Genomic DNA, 19,596 nt, shown 5'->3' on the forward strand with positions numbered 1-19,596 from the left:
TATCAGAATAATTGGATAATGTCCAACTAGCACAGATCATGAAAAGCATCTTATTGTTGTACAATGTAACCTAATTGAGGATGCACCAGGGCATTAAATGATGTTTAATGTTTTACATTTAATTTCTGTGTAATATTTTAATGCTGCATTAGATCTGGTGTAACAATAACTTCGTTCTCCTTTACATTTGTGTACTAAAGAATGACAATAAACAATCTTGAATCTTGAAAATATTTTATACCCTTTCTGATAATACTTAAGATGAAGATGTCTTTTTCCATCTATATCGAATTCATAGATTCTACAGTTTTGATCATCTTTATAAAAAATAACAACCGCGATCCTTTTATAAATAAAAAATGATGAAAATGTTTTTAAACCTGTCCCACTGAAATGGGCTCTAATAATGTTTTCTTGCATTTATCTCTTTTAGTGGCAAAGGATCTGAAAGTTGAAATAGAAGCTTTAAAAAATGTAGTCAAAGTGGGAGAAAGCATCCTTGTTACTTGCAAAGTAGTGGATAATGAAGTGGTGACCATCAACTGGAATTACCCAGGAAAAAACGTATGTAAAGCTTATCTCCTCATCTGCTTGTCAGCCCATCACCTCCCTCTAGTGCTCGCCCTCCTTTTCTTTCTTCCTTTGCCTTCTGTCTCTTTCACCAATCAACTTCCAGCTCCTTACTTCATCCTTCTCTCTCCAGGTTTCACCTATCACCTTGTGTGTTCTCTCTCTCCTCCCCCACCTTTTAGATCTATTCCTCAGCCTTTTCTCTCCAGTCCTGCTGAAGGGTTTCGGCCCAAAACGTCAGCTGTATTTTGTCCTATAAATGCTGCCTGGCCTGCTGAGTTGCTCCAGCATTTTGTGTGTGTTGCTCGGATTTCCAGCATCTGCAGATTTTCTCTTTATTTGTGTATGTAAAGCTGATTGCTTTTTATCTTTCCTTTCCCCGTGGCAGAATGCTGACGTGATTTTTTTTTGGCAAAACAGTCTTTATCTGTTAAAATATAATGAAGGTGTAATATTTTTGCTGATGCGATAAATATTTTGGCAAAGCTAAGGAGAAGGTTAATCAGAATTCTGTTTGAGTCTATCATGCATGCAATCGCCTTGTGCATTATTTTTTTGCGTACATATAATCAAATTGTGTTCAGTGCCTGCACACTTTATTTAAACATTGATAAATTGGTTTATTATTGTCACATATACTGAGGTGCAGTGGAAATGCATACATGCAGCATGCCAGCCATACAGATTTCATTACATCAGTGCAAGGCAAAAGCAATATAGTGTTAGAGTTACAGAAAGAGAAGTGCAGGCAGACAGTACAGTTGGGGGTCATAATGAGTCAGGGTGTGAGGTCGGGAGTCCATCTTAATGAACAAGGGCACTGTTCAAAAGTCTTATAATAGTGTAGTACAAGCTCTCCTTGAGCTGGCGGTACGGTGGTTTGCAGTGATTTAGCAGTGGTGTATGTATAACTTTAGATAATGATCAACCAGCACAGGCCAGGAAAGGCATGTCTTGCCATATTATTGTTGTATAATGCGATCCAGTTGGGGATGCACCAAGCTTTTGTAATCTCCTGCCTGGTGAGATGAGTTAGAAGGGAGAATGTCCGTGTGGAAGGATTTTTGATTAATGTTGGTCGCTATACTGAGGCAGCAAAAAGTGTAGGCTAAGTCCATGGAGGGGAGGCTGGTTTCCTGGATGTGCTGAGAGTGTCCACAACTCTCTGTAGTTTCTTGGGGGTCTCAAGCAAAGCAGTTGCCATATCAAGTTCTAATGCACCCAGAAAGGGTGCTCTCTCTGGTACATCTACAAAAATTGGCAAGGGTTGGCAGGGATATGGCAAATTTGTTTAGCCTCCTAAAGAGGTAGAGGCACTGGTGTATTTTCCTGGGCATGGCATCAACATGATTGGACCAGGACCAGCTATTGGTGATTTTCACTCCTCGCTACTTGAATCTCTCAGCCCTCCTGACCTTATCACAATTGATGTAAACGGAGCATGTGCATCATCAGGAAGAGACGGGAGTGGTTATTTTTGTGCATTTATGGAATTGTAGAACATGAATGGAAATAGTTTTACTGCTTCTCTCTGTGTCAGCTCTTTAAAAGGGCTTTCCAATTAGACCCACTCCCTAGTCCTTAGTCTTGTATTTTTTATCCTTTTCACCTCAATTTTCTCTTCAAAATTCACAAAAGGTATTGCATAAATTGATTACTTTCCTATTAATTCATTAAAAATGATTAAAATTTAATGGATGTTTTTGAAGATAAAAGAACTGTAAGTTTGAGTGGGCCTGAAGGAACAATGTGAAAAAGACAGTTATGATCAGAACATATAGGCATCTAGAAATTGTGAAACATTCTGAGCTTTGACATTCACTTTAATTATGTTTGCGTATGTTTCAGCTCTGATGGGTTTCTGATTTTAAATAATTCCTGTAACAAAATTGAAAGCTGGATTGAAGCGTTGACTCCAGATATTAAATTCAGCTGATGGAAGTTAAAAGCAATGCCATGGAAAAGTGATAGCCTTTTGATTTTGGCCTACTAATCTGTCGGCCAAAAACTCTTAGAAAACATTCCAAAAATTATTGTCACGTTGCACACTAAGTGGCACGGATTTCAGACGTAGGAAAAGGGCCTGCACTTGACCTTTGGTAGTTGGTGTATTATTGGTTGATTTATAACTTCTATTGAATTGCAGAAACTTACAGTGCAGAAAGGAGGCTATTTGGGCCATCATGCGTTTGCAGGCCGAGAAAGGATCTGTTCAGGTTCTTTTCCCTTCCTATCTCTTGTCCATAGGATTGTGGGTTTCTGCTTCTCAAGTGTTTATTCATTGTAAGTGTGATGATGTTTATGAGAGTTTCTGACTGCACTACTCTCTGTATGAAAAGTAAAAAAAAATCTTCAACTTTTTTTAATCCTTCTGCCAATTAACAAATTTATTGACTCAATTTATTAACTGAAAGAGGTAAATCTTCCTTGTTCTCTCTGCCCGGGCTTCTGCTGATTTTTTCACTTAATTGAATCTCTCCTCAATATTTGCAATGTAAATACCCTCAGCCTGGTCAATGTAGGGGAATATATCAGGAGGGTGCTTGAATATAGAAGACTAATTGCGTGCATTTTTTGATGGAAAGGACAGTAGCTTAAACTTGTTCAATCATTCCTCGGAATACATTAATATTTTACAACGTGGACTGAGAACATACTCCTCCTGTGTTTACTCTGCATTTAAAGAGCTAGTTTTCTCAAAATTAATTTTATTGACTGGTTTTCATGAAGATTTTATTTTGAAGTTGTCCCAATTTTTGACTGAAGGTGTTCATACACTACTTGTAACTGATTGTTGAAATGCAAACAAAAATTATTTGAGTTATGTGTTATATAACACAACACAGGTCCTTCAAGTCAACCATTTTGCCCATCTCCTGTGATTCCATTTTCTCACTTTAGGTCTTTATTCATCCATGCCTCTTCTGTTCAAGTACCCATCGTAATGTCACTTAAACACAGTGATTGTGTTTGATTCCACTGTCTTTTCCTTCAACACTCTCAACGTGAAAGAAGAAACTTTCCTGCAAATAATTGAAATTCCTATTTCTCAGGTTAAATCCGCACCCTTTTGTGTTTGAACAGCAATGAAGTAATATTATTGAATATAAAACAGCTTACCAATCGGAAATGAGATATGGTTTGGGGAAAAGTAATTTTACATGTCCCTCCTCTTCAGACATTAATAGCAAGCAAAGTAAGAGCAGGAAAGTGATTGGACATTATTCCCCCCAAGTCACTCCACAGCAACACATTTCCCAGTTCTTCCAGGTATTTTAGGCTAATATTTTTACTGAGCACAAATGTAGGAGTACTTTCTCCTCAAGGAATGCATTGATTCAAGGAATGGACTGCAAACCATCGCTGACCATCAAGGGGTGAAGGGACATATGTATTGCTCGCATCCGAAAAACATTTTTTTTCAAAAAAAAGTTCTACTTTTCAACCAATTATTTTGATGGGGGAAGGGAATTGGAGTGATAGGGCAGAGGATAGAGCAGCAGCTGTACGAGCAGATGTAGTGTTCCTTGAGACTATAGGGATGGATAGGGCACAATTGCAGGCTTATTGTCTTGGGCCTCCCATCTGGAAGGAAAACCTCAGCTGAGTAATCCACAAAGGGATCACTTGAAAACATTTCTGTTTGTACCTCAACTACAAACTATAAACCTTATCACAGCGATATTAATGTTGCTGCTTGAGAGCTGCATAAAAATATTTGAATTTGCTAACTTGTGTTTCAAAGAAAAGTTCAGTTTTATTGATATACTACCTACTAATTCTCTAGGTCAAAGTGTAGGAGGGATCATAAATATTCATGTAGATTGTTTGATTTACTTTAGAAGGGAAAGGAAGATCTCAAGGAAGTAAAACAACCATCCATAATAATTACAAAGACCCTTGAAATTGAGGAAGCCACGTTGGAAGATACTGGGATCTATGAATGTTCTGTGTCACATGCAACTCAAGCAACATATAGAAAAAAGCATGTTTACATCGAAGTTAGAGGTATGTGTGAATTAATTTGTCTATCTTACTTTTAATTTTTGTTCTAGTTCTAGTAGACTTACAAAGCATAAATATCTTCAGTGATACTATCTACAGAAGAACTTCAGTGTTTGATCACCACGTTATTCACTTAATATTCTAAAAGATGATGGATTCAGGTTTAAGTTATGCTAAATTTAAATCTGAATTCGGATGCTACTCCAATCATCTACACCATTTAGGGTTGGAACTGAGATAAGTACCATTTTGAGCTAGTGATCATTGAAATTATGTGAGTGATGCTGGTGAACCCCAGCCATTTCTTCTCTGTACGTTCATTGCCATTGTTATATAGTGAATGAAAATATTGCAACTATGTAATAATTTGTTATTTTGAGGCACATTAAATTTGAAAACTTCATGAGGCAGCCTTTGGAGTAAGAGGAAATGGACTGTTTTGGGAAAGTGGAAATTTGGTTAGTATTCCATTATGTTATTGTTAGATTGCTTGAATGGTTGCCTTTATAAATAAATCACTAACATAGATTGCCTAAAGACACAGTTTTCTGGGAAAGGCTGTATACATTTCTCTCATGCAGCTGTGGAATTTTTATCAATGTTTTTGACAAACATGTTCCAGAATATGTATCATTTTTCCATGGATGTCAGTACAATTTCCTATTCTATGGGGAGACTGTCAAAGGTGCGGAGACCTGAACACAAAATGCAGATCGACACTTCAGTACAAAATGGTGGTCTGCCACTTAGTCTTTTGGATGAATTATAAAACAACATCAATAAAACAAATTATTCTAATGTGACCAGCTTTGAGATTTTGATGTGTGCAAGTAGCTGCTGTTATCTCTGTATTAAAATCTTAATCACTCTCAGGAGTATTTAATTGGTTGTAAAGTGCTATGGAGTGTCTTGTGTTTGTGAAGGTTACTGTGCAAATGATAATAGCAGGTGAATACTTTGTGAACTCAAGCTCAGTCATTACCCATGATAGAAGAACCAAAACAGAGTGAGACAGTAGCCTTTGCATTGATGGATATGTGAGTTTATGAAGAAGGAAGAAGTATATTTATTTTTTAATGAATGTCTGATGAAAATTCTGATTTTAGTAACTTTCAACAACAGTACACATGATTTTTAGTCCAAAGCTAAGATGATTGCATCAAGCAGAACAATTAAGGGCTGATACAACCTACTTTCCTTTCTTTGTTTCTTAGAGAACGGATTTATACATTTGGATCCCAGTTTTGGAACAGAAGAGTTTGCAGATCTACATGAAGTCAAGCAGTTTGTGGTCAACATTGAGGCCTACCCAGCACCCACTGTTCAGTGGCTGAAGAACAATGTTACTCTGCATGAAGATAACAATGAAGTGATCATTAACACAGTAAATATCCAGAAAATCAGGTAAAAATGGACACCACTATACCAGTTTAATGTACAATCAGTAGAATTTCACACACCTGCTAGAAAATATGATAACCAAATGTACTTGTAAGATCCCTCAATGGTGCAATTAATTGTCAACAAATTATTATATCTACCCATTTGTTGCGAGGTCGTCTGAATTAGCATGTATGGAAACAAAGTACTGCCTGGACATACAGCCTCTTATAACATAGACAGTTAGGAATTGGATATTCCCTTTGAGGCCACTCTGCCCATTCAACAAGATCATGGCTCAGCTTCTTTCTCAGCACCACTTTCCCGCCCTAACCTGACTTCACACTATTCTTTTAACTTCCAGAATTCATTTTGAATAAACTCAGTGTCTGACCCTCCACAGGACTCAAGTGTAGAGAATGCCAAATGTTCACTCCCTTTTCTGCAAGAAGTTACTTCTCCTCATCTCTGAACAGAGGTATTCTGCAAAGCAGTCACCCCAATCGTAGGGACCAATGTAGAGAAGACCATATAATGAGAACCAGTTGAATTGCTGGTTCACCTTGAGGGAAAGGATCTGGTGAATGGGCAGGATTCTGCCTCCTGCCTTAGCATGGGAGGCTGCAATAAGAAGGGGAAGAGGATGCTAGTGGAGATGAAATGGTGAACCACGGACTTGCGGAGAGATTCAGAAATTATTGGTCTTCTCAGACATCGTTGAGCTGTTTGATGTTTCTTGTAGAGTTGTCATTGAATACTGACACTTTTATGTCATGTGCCTGCTCTTCTCTTCTTCATTTATTAACTGCCCATTTGATGTTTGTGTTTTGACTTTGTCCAGGTATCAGAGTAATCTAACCCTGATTCGCGCAAAGAAACAAGACAGTGGAATGTACAGTATTATCGTTGGAAATGAAGATAATCGTACCATTTTTACCTTCTTCTTGCAGGTGAAAGGTAAATCCACAAGCTCCAGTTTCTTGAGTTAATGAGCTGATCTTTATGCTGCCAAATACATTTGCATTTTGTACTTTATGTGTTCCTTACGGCGCCAAGTACATTTGCATTTTGCTCTTTAATGAGCTGATCTTTGTGGTGCTAGATATGTTTACATTGTCCAAGCAATACTTCACTGTACTCAATTTTTGGGCCAGTGATAATTATAAATTTAAAAGCTAAAATGCGAATGTGCCAAATAATGAAAATCTTAAATATATGTTTGATTTTTGAAACATACAGCAGGTCTGCAAGCATCTCAAAAAACAAGTGGTAGGTATTGTTTCAGTGGTATACAGCCACAGCAATCACCAAGGTCAAGTCTGAGTTAAATTGCAATTAGGGCCCAATCTGCACTGAACCTGCTTGGAACTGTGGATTAGGATAGTTTCAGCAAGAAAGTTAGGGCCAAGGAGCTATTTGAACTGATGAGCTTTATTTGTCCATCTGTTTGACTTCAATCGGAAAGGTCAAGTTGGCATTGTCCTTGATAAGTCTCCTGATTTGTTCTGAGATTTGATTGCATGCCAATTTGTATTTCTACTCTCATTAGTTAAGCATGCTGTCTTCCATGCTGAAGTAAGCTCTGCAGTAAAGCACAAAGGTGGATGCTTGTTTTCGTGAACATTAGATATTGTGGCTTGATTTTTGTGCAAGAAATGTAAAATTCTGTCTTTTTTTCTAAAGTGAGCAACACCATTTCACTTTTATAAAACTCGGCAATATTTATCAATGCATGCGCAGAGTCTTTTAAATATTTATATACTTCTTTTGTTTTTAGGCAATCAGGATCACTTCAGTTTTTTTAATGTGTTGTTTTGCATTTCCTGTTCCAGTGCCAGCAAAGATCATCAATCTTGTTGACCTGCACCATGGCTCTGCGAATGGGCAGATTGTTTCATGCTCTGCAGATGGGACACCCAGCCCAGAGGTCGAGTGGCTAATCTGTACAGATCTAAAAAAGTAAGGTCTTATTCATTCTAACATACTGCGTTCTTAAGTTAGCAAACTACTTACTTCGAGTAATAATTTTGATTCTATCAATTTAAAGCTCTAGTACTGGACAGACTTCTTTTTGTTTCTAACAACCCAATATTCTTCTTAGCTGGAAATACTGTTTTATGACCCAATACATTATTGATCGCTAATGAACATAAACCTTAGTAATCTCTGTACCTTGTTTTAGGTGTGCCAACGACTCAATGCTGTGGAATGTCCTGCACAGCAATTCAAGTGATATAAGTATTGAGACTCACCAGACGAAGAAAAACACTGTGGAGAGCAAACTGACATTTCAGAAAGTGGATAATACAATGGCCGTGAAATGTATTGCAAAGAATGAGCTTGCTGTTGTTGCACGTGAAGTCAAACTGGTGGCTCACAGTAAGTCATGGTTTTAATCCACCCCCTTAAACAGGAAGGGGTTCACTGGAAAGAAGCTGATATGTGCCAAAGGGCCTTTTCATAAAGCTCAATGAAGTGTGATTCATTTTGAACTGGAATAACTCCAAATGTCAAAAAAAAAACACGTATCAGAGTTATGTTTTGCACACTTCTACATGGGTGCTTAACATCAGGTCTGTGATTCATTAGACATTAAAAACTAACAATTTTTTGCACATGAAATGCATTTAATATCTAGGACAATTAAGTATGAATTTCAAACTATACTTCATGTCAGGTCTTGTTTTGTCTGATCTCAAGAAGATTCTTACTTCTCATGAGAACAGTCTGTTGGGAACCAAGATTGTTGACAATTGTTATAATTGGTATAATGAATACATTTTACTTTGTTAATGCACCAATTTTGAGGTGATACATTGTGATGTTTAAAGTAAATTCTGTCTGCTGGTCAAGGTGTTAAAGCTTGTGTTCATCTAAAACTCTGCTGCTGATTTCCCAAATGCTGTTCGCACATTGTCCCTGACATTTCAGTTTGTGTGCTTTGATTCTGTGTCTTATAAATCCTCAAAACAATCCTGGCCTCTCTTGTATCTTTTCCTTAGAAGCAACTTATCAAAAATAGTTTGAAAAATATCAAAATATTCAACCCTATACTTAAACCAGAAGTTAATCAATAATTTAAAGTTATTGTCCATTGACTCACTGTCTAATAAATGCTTTTCCAAGAACAAGGGAACTTTTTAGTGGTTTGAATGTTCAGTGACTATTAATGTTTTGGCTTTTGGAAAACTGATCACTCTAAAATTCTGTCTAACATTCAGTTTACTGTTAGATTTTAAACCCATCATTTCCCATCCTCTGGAAAGAGAATTATCTAAGAAGTGAACTTATTATGAGCCTTGTATTCCTGGAGCTCAGGGGACAATTCCTTTAAGCTCTGCTACTCTTGAATCAGAATCAGAATCAGGTTTATTATCACCGGCATGTAACATGAAATTTGTTAACTTAGCAATATGTGATATAGAAGAGAAAATAATAATAAATGAAATAGAAATAATAATAAAAAATAAGTAAATCAATTACAGTATACATATATTGAATAGATTTTAAAAATGCAAAAAAAACAAATACTGTATATTAGAAAAAATGAAGTAGTGCCCAAGGGTTCAATGTCAATTTAGGAATTGGATGGCAGAGGGGAAGAAGCTGTTCCTGAATCACTGAGTGTGTGCCTTCAGGCTTCTGTACCTCCTACCTGATGGTAACAGTGAGAAAAGGGCATGCCCTGGGTGCTGTAGGTCCTTAATAATGGACGCTGCCTTTCTGAGAAACCGCTCTCTAAAGATGTCCTGCGTACTTTGTAGGCTAGTACCCATGATGGAGGTGATTAAATTTACAACCCTCTGAAGCCTCTTTCGGTCCTTTGCAGTAACCCCCCCACCCCCCCATACCAGACAGTGATGCAGCCTGTCAGACTGCTCTCCACAGTAGTATAGAAGTTTTTGAGTGTATTTGTTGACATACCAAATCCCTTCAAACTCCTAATGAGGTACAGTCGCTGTCTCACCTTCTTTATTTATAACTGTTGGGATCAGGTTAGAACCTCAGAGATCTTGACACCCAAGAACTTGAAGCTACTCACTCGCTCCACTTCTGATCCCTCTATGAGGATCGGTATGTGTTCCTTCGTCTTACCCTTCCTGAAGTCCACAATCAGCTCTTTCATCTTATTGACGTTGTGTGTCAGGTTGTTGCTGTGGCACCACTCCACTAGTTGGCATATCTCACTCTTGTACGCCCTCTTGTCACCACCTGAGGTTTTACCAACAATGGTTGTATCCTCAGCAAATTTATAGATGGTATTTGAGTATGCCTAGCGACACAGTCATGTGTATATAGAGAGTAGAGCAGTGGGCTAAGCACACACCCCTGAGGGGCACCAGTGTTGATTGTCAGTGAGGAGGATATGTTATCACCAGTCTGCACAGATTGTGGTCTTTTGGATAGGAAGTCAAGGATCCAATTGCAGAGAGAGGTACAGAGGCCCAGGTTCTGCAACTTCTCAATCAGGATTGTGGGCTTGATGGTATTAAATGCTGAGCTATAGTCGATGAACAGCATCCTGACATAGGTGTTGGTGTTGTCCAGGTGGTCTAAAGCCATGTGGAAAGCCATTGAGAATGAGCATTCATTCATCAGCCAGTTGCAATTTTGTTACTTCCTGACACTCTGTTTAGCAGTTTGTTTGCTTTTAAGCAGTATCCATGATGAATTAGCTGCAACATAAGAAATTGCAGCGTTTGCTAATTAAAAATGTTGACTGAATATAGTCTGTGACTGTAGTTACAGAAGCTCAGTGCCAGTAGAAGCCATTTTTTCCCATTCTAATGCTAATCCTAGAGCTTTGTGGAAAATTCATCATTTGACAATTCCTCTGTAAAGTGAGTGACAAGAGCCATGAAGACCTTGAAAGGGTTTTCTCCTGAGAGTGAGATCCCAGAAATGGCTTTTTAAAAAATTACTGTTGTTTTTAAAAAAAATCAAAGTAATAAATATGAGTTTTTTGGAATGACAGTCTTTTCCCTTGATTTGCAGATTTACACTCTGAGTTGACTGTGGCTGCGGCAGTCTTGGTACTGCTGGTTATCGTGATCATTTCCTTGATAGTACTTGTTGTAGTTTGGAAACAGGTAAGCTCTCAATTACTCTCCCTAGCTTGATTGTCAGCGAGGAGGATTTGACTTTTATCTAAAGACCCATAATGGGGATAAGAATGTGAAGAGTATAATTTTTGTCATAAAATAGTAGGGATGTACAGTACCTACACCAATCCCTTTTGCCTGCATTAAGTCTGTATCTTCTATTCCTTGTCTATTAAAATATATGTCTAAATGTCTTTTAACCATTGGTATTGTGTCTGACTCAGCCTCATCCATTGGCAGTGAGTTTCAGATATCAACCATTCTCTCTGTAAAAAGCTTTCTCCTCAAGTTCCTCTTAAAACAAAAGGGATTCTGCAGATGCTGGAAATTCAGAACAAAACACACAAAATACAGGAGGAACTCAGCAGGTCAGGCAGCATCTATGGAAATGAATAAACAGTCGACATTTTGGGCTGAGACCCTTCTACGGGACTGGGAAGGAAGTGGCCAGCATAATAAGATGGGGGAAGGGGAAGGAAGACTAGGTGAAGCCAGGTGAGTGGGAAAGGTAAAGGGCTGGAGAAGAAGAATTTGATAGGTGAGGAGAGTGGACCATGGGAGAAAGGGAAGAAGAAGGGGCACTAGGGGAGGTGAGAGGCAGGTGAGGAGAAGAGTTAAGAGGCCAGAGTGGGAGATACAAGAAGAGGGAAGGGGAAGGAAAACAAATTACTGGAAGGAGAAATTGATGTTCATATCATCAGGTTGGAGGCAACCTGGATAGATCTGACATGTTGCTCCTCCACCCTGAGAGTGGTTTCATTGTGGCAAAAGAGAAGGCCCTGGAATGGGAATGGAGATAGGAATTAAAATAGTTAGCCACCAGGAAATTCTGCTCTAGGAAGATGGAGTGGAGGTGATCGATAAAGCATTTTCCACAACTTATGTCAGCAATGTACAGGAGGCTGTGGCAGGAGCACCGGATGCAATAGATGACCCCAACAGGTGAAGTGTTGCCTCACCTGGAAGGACTTTGAATGGAGATAAGGGAGGAGGTAAATGACAGACTTAGAATTTCTGCTGTGTTCAGGGAGAGGTGCCAGGAGGGAGATTAGTATGGAGGGATGAATGGACAAAGGTATCACTGAGGGTACAATCCCTGTGGAAAGCAGAGAGTGGGTGGGGGGGAGGTAAAGATGCATTTGGTGGTAGGATCCCGTTGAAGATGATGGAAGTTGTGGAGAATGATGTGTTGGATGTGGAGGCTTACTGTGTGGTAGGTAAGGACAAGTGGAACTCTATCCCTGTTAAGGAGGCAGGAATATGGGGCGAGAGCAGATGATGCCTTTTAAAACTCTCTTCTCATGGTAAACCTAATTCCTACTGTTTGTGATATCTCTAGCATAGGAAGAAGATTCTCACTAGTGACCCTATTTGTCCTCTTATAAATTTATATATCTCTATCAGGTCACCCCTCCCTCAGCCATTTTCACCGTAAGGAAGACAAGCCCAGCCCAATCCAATCTCTCCCCATAGTTAAAGCCCTTCAATCTGGGCAACATCCTGGTGAACCTCTTATGGACTCTCCCCAGTGCAACCACACCCAGTCTGTAATGTGGTGACCAGAGCTGCACACAATATTCCAAGTGCAACCTAGTCAGTGTTTTGTAGATTTAAACATAATGGCTGACTTTTATACCCAGTGTGCCAGATATGAAGGCAAATATATCTTCAGGAAGCTATGGAACTGAACCTCCGTAGTGCCCTGCCATTTACTGTATATATAGCTCCTATTTGACATCTCAAGTTGCATCATGTTGCACTTAGTGGGAATAAATTCCACCTGCCAATGCTCTGCTCAATGTTCCAGCTGATTAATATCCTGCTGTATTGATAACCTTTTGTGACTGCAACAACACTTAATTCCAGGTGCTGATTTGTGTTCTAAGCTCACTAGATGGTCTTGCATTAAAGTAAATGCAGTTCAGGCTCCCAGCTCTCCATGCTCCCTAACCTGCCAATGTCTTACATGATTCCTAATTTAATCCACACAGTTTGTGTTCTCTGAATGTATAATGATGTTTTTAAAGGAATATTTTAATCCTATTCAAAGTGGCAATTCTTTAGATCATGATGGTGTCAATAAAATTAATGTATGAAGTATTTAAATCTTAACAGATCATTTAAACTTGTCTGTTTAAGGTAAAAAAAACTTGTCTTACTTCAATAATAGGAAATGTAATTTATTGTTTTGTTTAGAAACCAAGGTATGAAATACGTTGGAGAGTCATTGAATCCATAAGTCCAGATGGCCATGAATATATTTATGTTGATCCCATGCAACTTCCCTATGATACAAGATGGGAGTTTCCTAGGGATGGACTTGTCCTTGGTAGGTACATGTTTTCTGGAGCTTGGAGGCATTCTGGTAAAAATGCTAAGTCCATTAGCTATAAATTAGAATTTCCCAAATGTAAGATAATTAAGAAAGCACCCAGAGTGTCAAAAAACTTCTTGCGAGAAGTACCCTTTTCACTCCTTTCAGTTTTGGTTCAATGGTAGCATTCTTGCAAGTTCAGATTCCATCTTGAGACTTAAGTTCAGAGTCCAAGCTAACATAGTTGAATGTGACATTTTAGAATGAGATAGTTAACCGAAGTCTCTGTTTGATGTCTTAAGTGGATAGAAAACATTCATTACCATTATTTGAGTAAGAACAACAGTGTTCTCCCCATAGTTCCTACTAATTTCTTAATCAGCATTATTGAATTAAAGCATCTGGCCCTAATGTCATTGTTTTTTTGACAGACCTTACTGTGCACAAGTTTGTTGCTGCTTTTCCGACTTCATGTACTTACTTAGCTACAAAGAAGTTAGAGTATCCCGAGGTTGTTGAAATGTACTACTTGCATACAATTCCTTTCATTACAAGACAGTGCTCCTATAATTACCTGAAGTTATCAATGGTAAAGTGGAATTTTAAGAAACAACTGGTAATATCCCAGTTTAATTGACTCTATGGTATCTTTTTAATAAACAAAACCTACTTTATCCAGGTAGATGGAAACCACTGATGGTCTTGAAATGTTTACATATAAAGCAGACCATGGCATATACCTGTATAGTTTTCAAAATAAATACATGAATGCATTTTGAAATCTCAAATGCAATTTGTTTGTTCTGACTTACTTTTCTGTTGCACTGTGACATGCAATTGTTCTGGTAATATTGACCTTGGTTCATTATTGTTACATGCACCAAGCTACAGTGAAAAGCTTGCCTTGCATGCTGTTTATACAGATCACGTTATTATACAGTGCATGGAGCTAGAATGAGATAAAACAACAACAATGCAGAATAAATTGTAAAAGCAGCCAAAAAAATGATAAAGTGCAAGATCATAACGAGGTGGACTGTGAGGCCAAGAGTCTAACTTATTGGCCAAGTGGCCAACTAATTGTACAAGAGGCCCTTTGAAGAATCTGATACTTCTCATGTGGCATTAATTATCATGTACTTTGCGGTTTTTAAAGGGCGCATTCTTGGTTCTGGAGCATTTGGAAAGGTGGTTGAAGGAACTGCATATGGTTTAAGTCGCTCACAGCCTGTCATGAAAGTTGCAGTGAAAATGCTAAAGCGTGAGTACTCTTGTATTGTGGCCCATACAGTTGAGCTTGGCCAAACAGTGAAAGCTATTTCAAATGTCTAATGGTATTGCTAACATTGCAGATTTAATCCATTAGGATTGATGGCATCAGTTACTTTCTTGTCAGGACGTTGAACTAGTCTGTTTTGGCTTGACTTCAACACTGGTTTTGGCCTGACAGCAATTTACTTGAAGAAATGCTGTGAATTTTTGCAGTAAATTTGACATTTACTGATTGATATATGCAAAGCAAAACTGTTTTGTTTATGTGATGAATGTAATTATTTCATAGAAAATAATTGCATGTTACTCAGAGAGATTTTCAGTCATTACTTATGCCTCAAATGGATGATCACTGTTAAAATGGTTCTGAATTACCTAATAACCTTATCCAAGGTCCTTTAAAATTGTAATATGCAGTATAGTAAAAAGGACAAGTGGAATATATCAAATTCCTCGTGAACTATGGTAAGACTAGAGGCAGCACTAATGTAACTTCTCTCAGTGCACTATACATAGAATTGATAAAAACCTGGAAGCAGCATAGATATTGTGAATGGCAAATGAAGAGGAGAAAGGGAGAAAATTATAGTAAATGTGTTTTCACGTATGATTTTGAATAAGCCATGATTTGTTTTTTTCTAAAAAGTTATAACTACCCTGCGTACTGTTAGATGTTGTTTGAATTTAAACGATGTAATGAATTTTGAATTTCACCATGTTGCTTTCCAAATATCAAATTGTATCGATTACTATTTACTATATATTTTTACAGCAACTGCTCGTTCCAGTGAGAAACAGGCCTTGATGTCAGAGCTGAAGATAATGACTCATCTCGGTCCACATTTAAACATTGTTAATCTGCTAGGGGCTTGTACAAAAGCAGGTGAGAATTCTTTCTGATTTTATTTGCCCTGCTTTTCCAATCCATTGTAGTTGGAACTGGTTAAAAAAATATATAGGGTGGGAATGTTAAACATTGCAAAAGACTGAAGTTGATTTTTAAATACTCTTTTCAAGCAATCCAGATGTTCACTGTTTAGCATAATGTTGAGGAAAATCTGTTTCATTCTGGTATGCAGCATGCTAATTTTATTTTTCTAACCAATAGGTCCCATTTACATCATTACTGAGTACTGTTTCTATGGTGATCTGGTCAACTACCTGCATAAAAACAGGGACAGCTTTATAAGTCGATATTCTGAAAAAGGAAAGAAAGAAGTGGATATTTTTGGTATAAACCCTGCTGATGAAAGCACACGAAGGTGAATTCATTGTCTATAGTCTTTTATCATGTAACTACTGATTATTATATCAATTAAATTAATTTATCATCCTAGCAAAGTACTTTCTTTAAAAAATCTACAGTGTGCTTGATTCCTTTGCCTGCAATAGTGAAGCATTTAGATTTGGTGGCATTGTTAGTAACAGTATCACCTTTATTGTAGCTTTCTTTTGAAGCTACAAAGGTGTTGGCACATTAAGGTGTTGGTCCAGTGATGTGAAGGTCGCTAGTTCAAGTCTCAGCTAAGGCAGCGTGTTGTGTCCTTGAGCAACACACTTAACATTGCTCTGCGACGACACAGATGCCAAGCTGTATCGGACCTTGCCCTTCCCTTGGACAACATCAGTGGTGTGGAGAGGGGAGACTTGCAGCATGGGCAACTGCCGGTCTCCCGTACAAGGCCTGCGCCCTGGAAACTTTCCAAGGTGCAAATGCATGGTCTCTCGAGGCTAATGGATGCCTATGTGTATATATATATATATATATATATATATCTCTCTTATGAAAATACTAAATCAAGTGAATAATGTCCATATCGAACATCTGTACTTAAGTGTTATTGAATGCAAAATGACTAGAACTTAATTCAATAGTCTTTCTTAAATATAATCACTAAATATTATTTAAATAGCAGATTGGCTCAGCTAGGTCTAGAGGTTAGTGCCTTTGGCACAATTTCAGGAGTTCATTATACAAACTAAGCAGAATTTGTTCAGTTCTCAAGGAGTCATGATGATGAAAGTGATAATATTTGACAAAGTTACTTGGCAAAGTTTATCTGCTTGTTTAGTGGTTTAAATGGATATTTCTGGTACCATTATTCTACTCAATCCACAACAACTAGTCCAATTAAAAAGTAAATCAAACCGTTTTTCCTTGTGTATGTTTCATATCCATGCTTTTCAAAAATCCCCATAGCAATGAAAGAGACCATAACTTGAAAGACAGAGTAAATGGAATGAAGACTTACTGAGGGGCAGCCTAGTCTTGGCAATTGTGCTCACAGTGATTCAACTGAAGAAAATTTGCCAGCATTTTAAATATTCTGTGGTCTTGCATAGTACATTTTGTGGTACAGAGGAAAACCAATTCCACCTCCAGAACTGCAGCTAGAACAACGTCCAATCGACATCTGCATATAGACAAACATCCTTCAGTTATTTATGCAGAATTCCTACGGTTAAATTATGATTTTCAGACCACATCTCTAGTAAGGAAAGTTTCTTGTACATTGAATATTAATGCCATCTTATTGTGTCCACAGTTACGTGATCTTGTCTTTTGAGAGCAATGGGGATTACATGGATATGAAACAAGCAGAAAGCACCCAGTATGTGCCAATGTTAGAAAGAAAATCCAGCTTCAAGTACACTGACATCCAGCAGCACATGTACGATCATCCACCATCGCAGAAAAAGAAGTCCTTGTCAGGTAAGGGACAGCTTTTGTCCTACTGCATTCAGTGGTACTCAAAGCAAGGTAAATGTGAAATAAGTGAGAAGAATGAATTGACTGAAATTAGTAATGTCTTCTGAATTCATGCTAATTGTTCAATAGAAATGAGCTTCCCTAAAAATATAAGAAATAGCATTTTTGTGTTTTGATGCAGGTGAATCTTCTATACTTACTTGGATTTTTCTCTTAAATTTATTAGATTTTCATTTATGTAGCCTCTTTGGTGTCCAAAGGCACTTCACAGGGGTATTGTGACACATAAGGAAGTCCTAGGGTAGGTCCCTACCCTCCCTCACACTCTTTCCCCATTGGTGGATGTGCAGGGACATTGTTAAGCTCCTGGCTCTTTGAAAAATGCTCCTTTTGAGGGGAATCTCATTGAAACCTATCAAATATTGAAAGGACCAGACAGCGTGGATGTGGAGAGGATGTTTCCTACTGTGGGTGGATGAAGGTCCAGAGGGCACTGCCTCAGAACAGAGGGATGTCCTTTTGAACAGAGATGAGGGGGAGTTTCTTTAGTCATTGGGAAGTGAAGCTGAGGAATTCATTGCTAGGGAAGGCTGTAGAGGCCAAGGCTTTGAGTATATTTAAAGCAGAGGTTGATAGGTTACTGATTAGTCTGGGTGTCAAAAGTTACGGGAAGAATTCAGGAGAATAGGATGAAGAGGGGTAATAAATCAGCCATGATGGAATGGTGGAGAGGACTTGATGGGCTGAATGGCCTAATTCTGCTCCTATGTTTTATGGTCCTTAATATTTACAACAAATAGTATAATTTCTAATATTTTCTATAAACATAGGCAGTAAGAATAATGCTGCATATCTTCTCCCTACTTTGTTTGAAAATGTAAAATGTGCAAAGTATGATTGTATTATTACCAACAGTATCTTCATAATGTAAACACAAGGAACTCTACAGATTTTGGAAATCCAAAGCGACACATAAAATGCTGGAGCAGCTCAGCAGGTTGGGCGGTGTCTATGGAAGTGAATAGATATTCGACGAAAGGTCTCGGTCAGAAACTGACAATATATTAATCTCCATAAAAGCTGCCTGACCTGCTGAGTTCCTCCAGCAATTTGTGTGTGTTGCTTCATAATATAGTTTGCAGGTCATTAATTTGACATTTTCTTTTTTCCTAAAGTAAACTCTGTTCAAGATTTTGTTTTATGGAGCATGTCCCACATAAATAGAAATGCGGCCTGTTATTTCTGGACTTCATTAAATTCTGAATTTTTTGATAATGAAGATGAGGGATATCATTGCAGGAGAATGACATGATCTCTCTATGTGAAGTAAATAGTGCCAGAACAAAGAATTCTTACATCAGATATGTCATGAGAAACCAAAACTTCTCTCTGGCAACTCTAGTATAAAGGAGTCTCTCCCACTGCAGTAATGTGACATTTGTCAGAAGTGAGGATATGGATCTTCTGAATGAGATAGCCAGTTAGTGCTGAATTGAGCGTAGCTTCATACTGGAAGTTCATACTCATTTCTCACTTGTAACTATGATAGAGAATACCTGAATCCATTCCACTGAGGGCACGTAATGCCACCAAATAAAGGAGTTTGGGTTAAATTTGAATCCAGTTCCAAAAATCAGCACTCCTCTTCAACATCACCACTGTAGACAGTTTTTCTTCTATTCACTTCCATTTCTTTATTTAGGGTTATTTATGACGATGCAGCAAGCTATTGTTCATGCCCTACAATTAACATTTACTATTCATCCTGCAGAAACAACAGAATCTTGGAATCCTCTTTTGGATGACAGTTCAGAGGGGCTTTCTTTCATGGATCTAATCAGCTTTACCTTTCAAGTTGCACAAGGAATGGAGTTTCTGGCTTCTAAAAATGTAAGTGTTTATTTCATTGCCAGCTTGGACATGGTGATTCACAGTTGCGCTCATGTAACTTTGGTACACTGTCTAATATGATCTAGTGTTACATTGTGGTGACGATTCAGCTTCTCTTTTCTCTTCTTACACAGTGTGTGCATCGTGATTTGGCAGCACGTAATGTTCTTCTGGCTCAAGGAAAGATTGTCAAGATCTGTGACTTTGGCTTGGCACGAGACATCATGCATGATTCCAACTATGTTTCTAAAGGCAATGTAAGTGTCAGAAGATTGATCTTATATCTATCTATATATATCCAAGAGGAATTCTGTGACCGGAACAAAAGAAATATTCAAACACACTCTGCTACT

General features: G+C 38.1%; 1 protein-coding gene across 5 annotated transcripts in view; it reads left to right on the top strand.

Moving 5' to 3' along the window:
- The window catches only part of pdgfra (platelet-derived growth factor receptor, alpha polypeptide), a 50,626-nt gene that overhangs the window by 20,479 nt on the left and 10,551 nt on the right, over positions 1-19,596 (top strand). For 4 of the 5 annotated variants that reach the window (XM_059989212.1, XM_059989209.1, XM_059989210.1 and 1 more), the window contains 14 exons: positions 434-564; positions 4,413-4,578; positions 5,790-5,979; positions 6,797-6,912; positions 7,788-7,914; positions 8,138-8,334; positions 10,951-11,045; positions 13,254-13,386; positions 14,528-14,632; positions 15,416-15,526; positions 15,752-15,905; positions 17,190-17,356; positions 19,125-19,243; positions 19,378-19,500. In XM_059989212.1, the coding sequence (XP_059845195.1) occupies positions 434-564; positions 4,413-4,578; positions 5,790-5,979; positions 6,797-6,912; positions 7,788-7,914; positions 8,138-8,334; positions 10,951-11,045; positions 13,254-13,386; positions 14,528-14,632; positions 15,416-15,526; positions 15,752-15,905; positions 17,190-17,356; positions 19,125-19,243; positions 19,378-19,500 (1,934 nt within the window). The remainder of the gene's footprint in view (positions 1-433; positions 565-4,412; positions 4,579-5,789; positions 5,980-6,796; positions 6,913-7,787; positions 7,915-8,137; positions 8,335-10,950; positions 11,046-13,253; positions 13,387-14,527; positions 14,633-15,415; positions 15,527-15,751; positions 15,906-17,189; positions 17,357-19,124; positions 19,244-19,377; positions 19,501-19,596) is intronic. The other variant, XM_059989211.1, reaches the window with a different exon arrangement.

This window comes from Hypanus sabinus, chromosome 14, assembly GCF_030144855.1.
Source record: "Hypanus sabinus isolate sHypSab1 chromosome 14, sHypSab1.hap1, whole genome shotgun sequence".
NCBI lineage: Eukaryota > Metazoa > Chordata > Chondrichthyes > Myliobatiformes > Dasyatidae > Hypanus > Hypanus sabinus.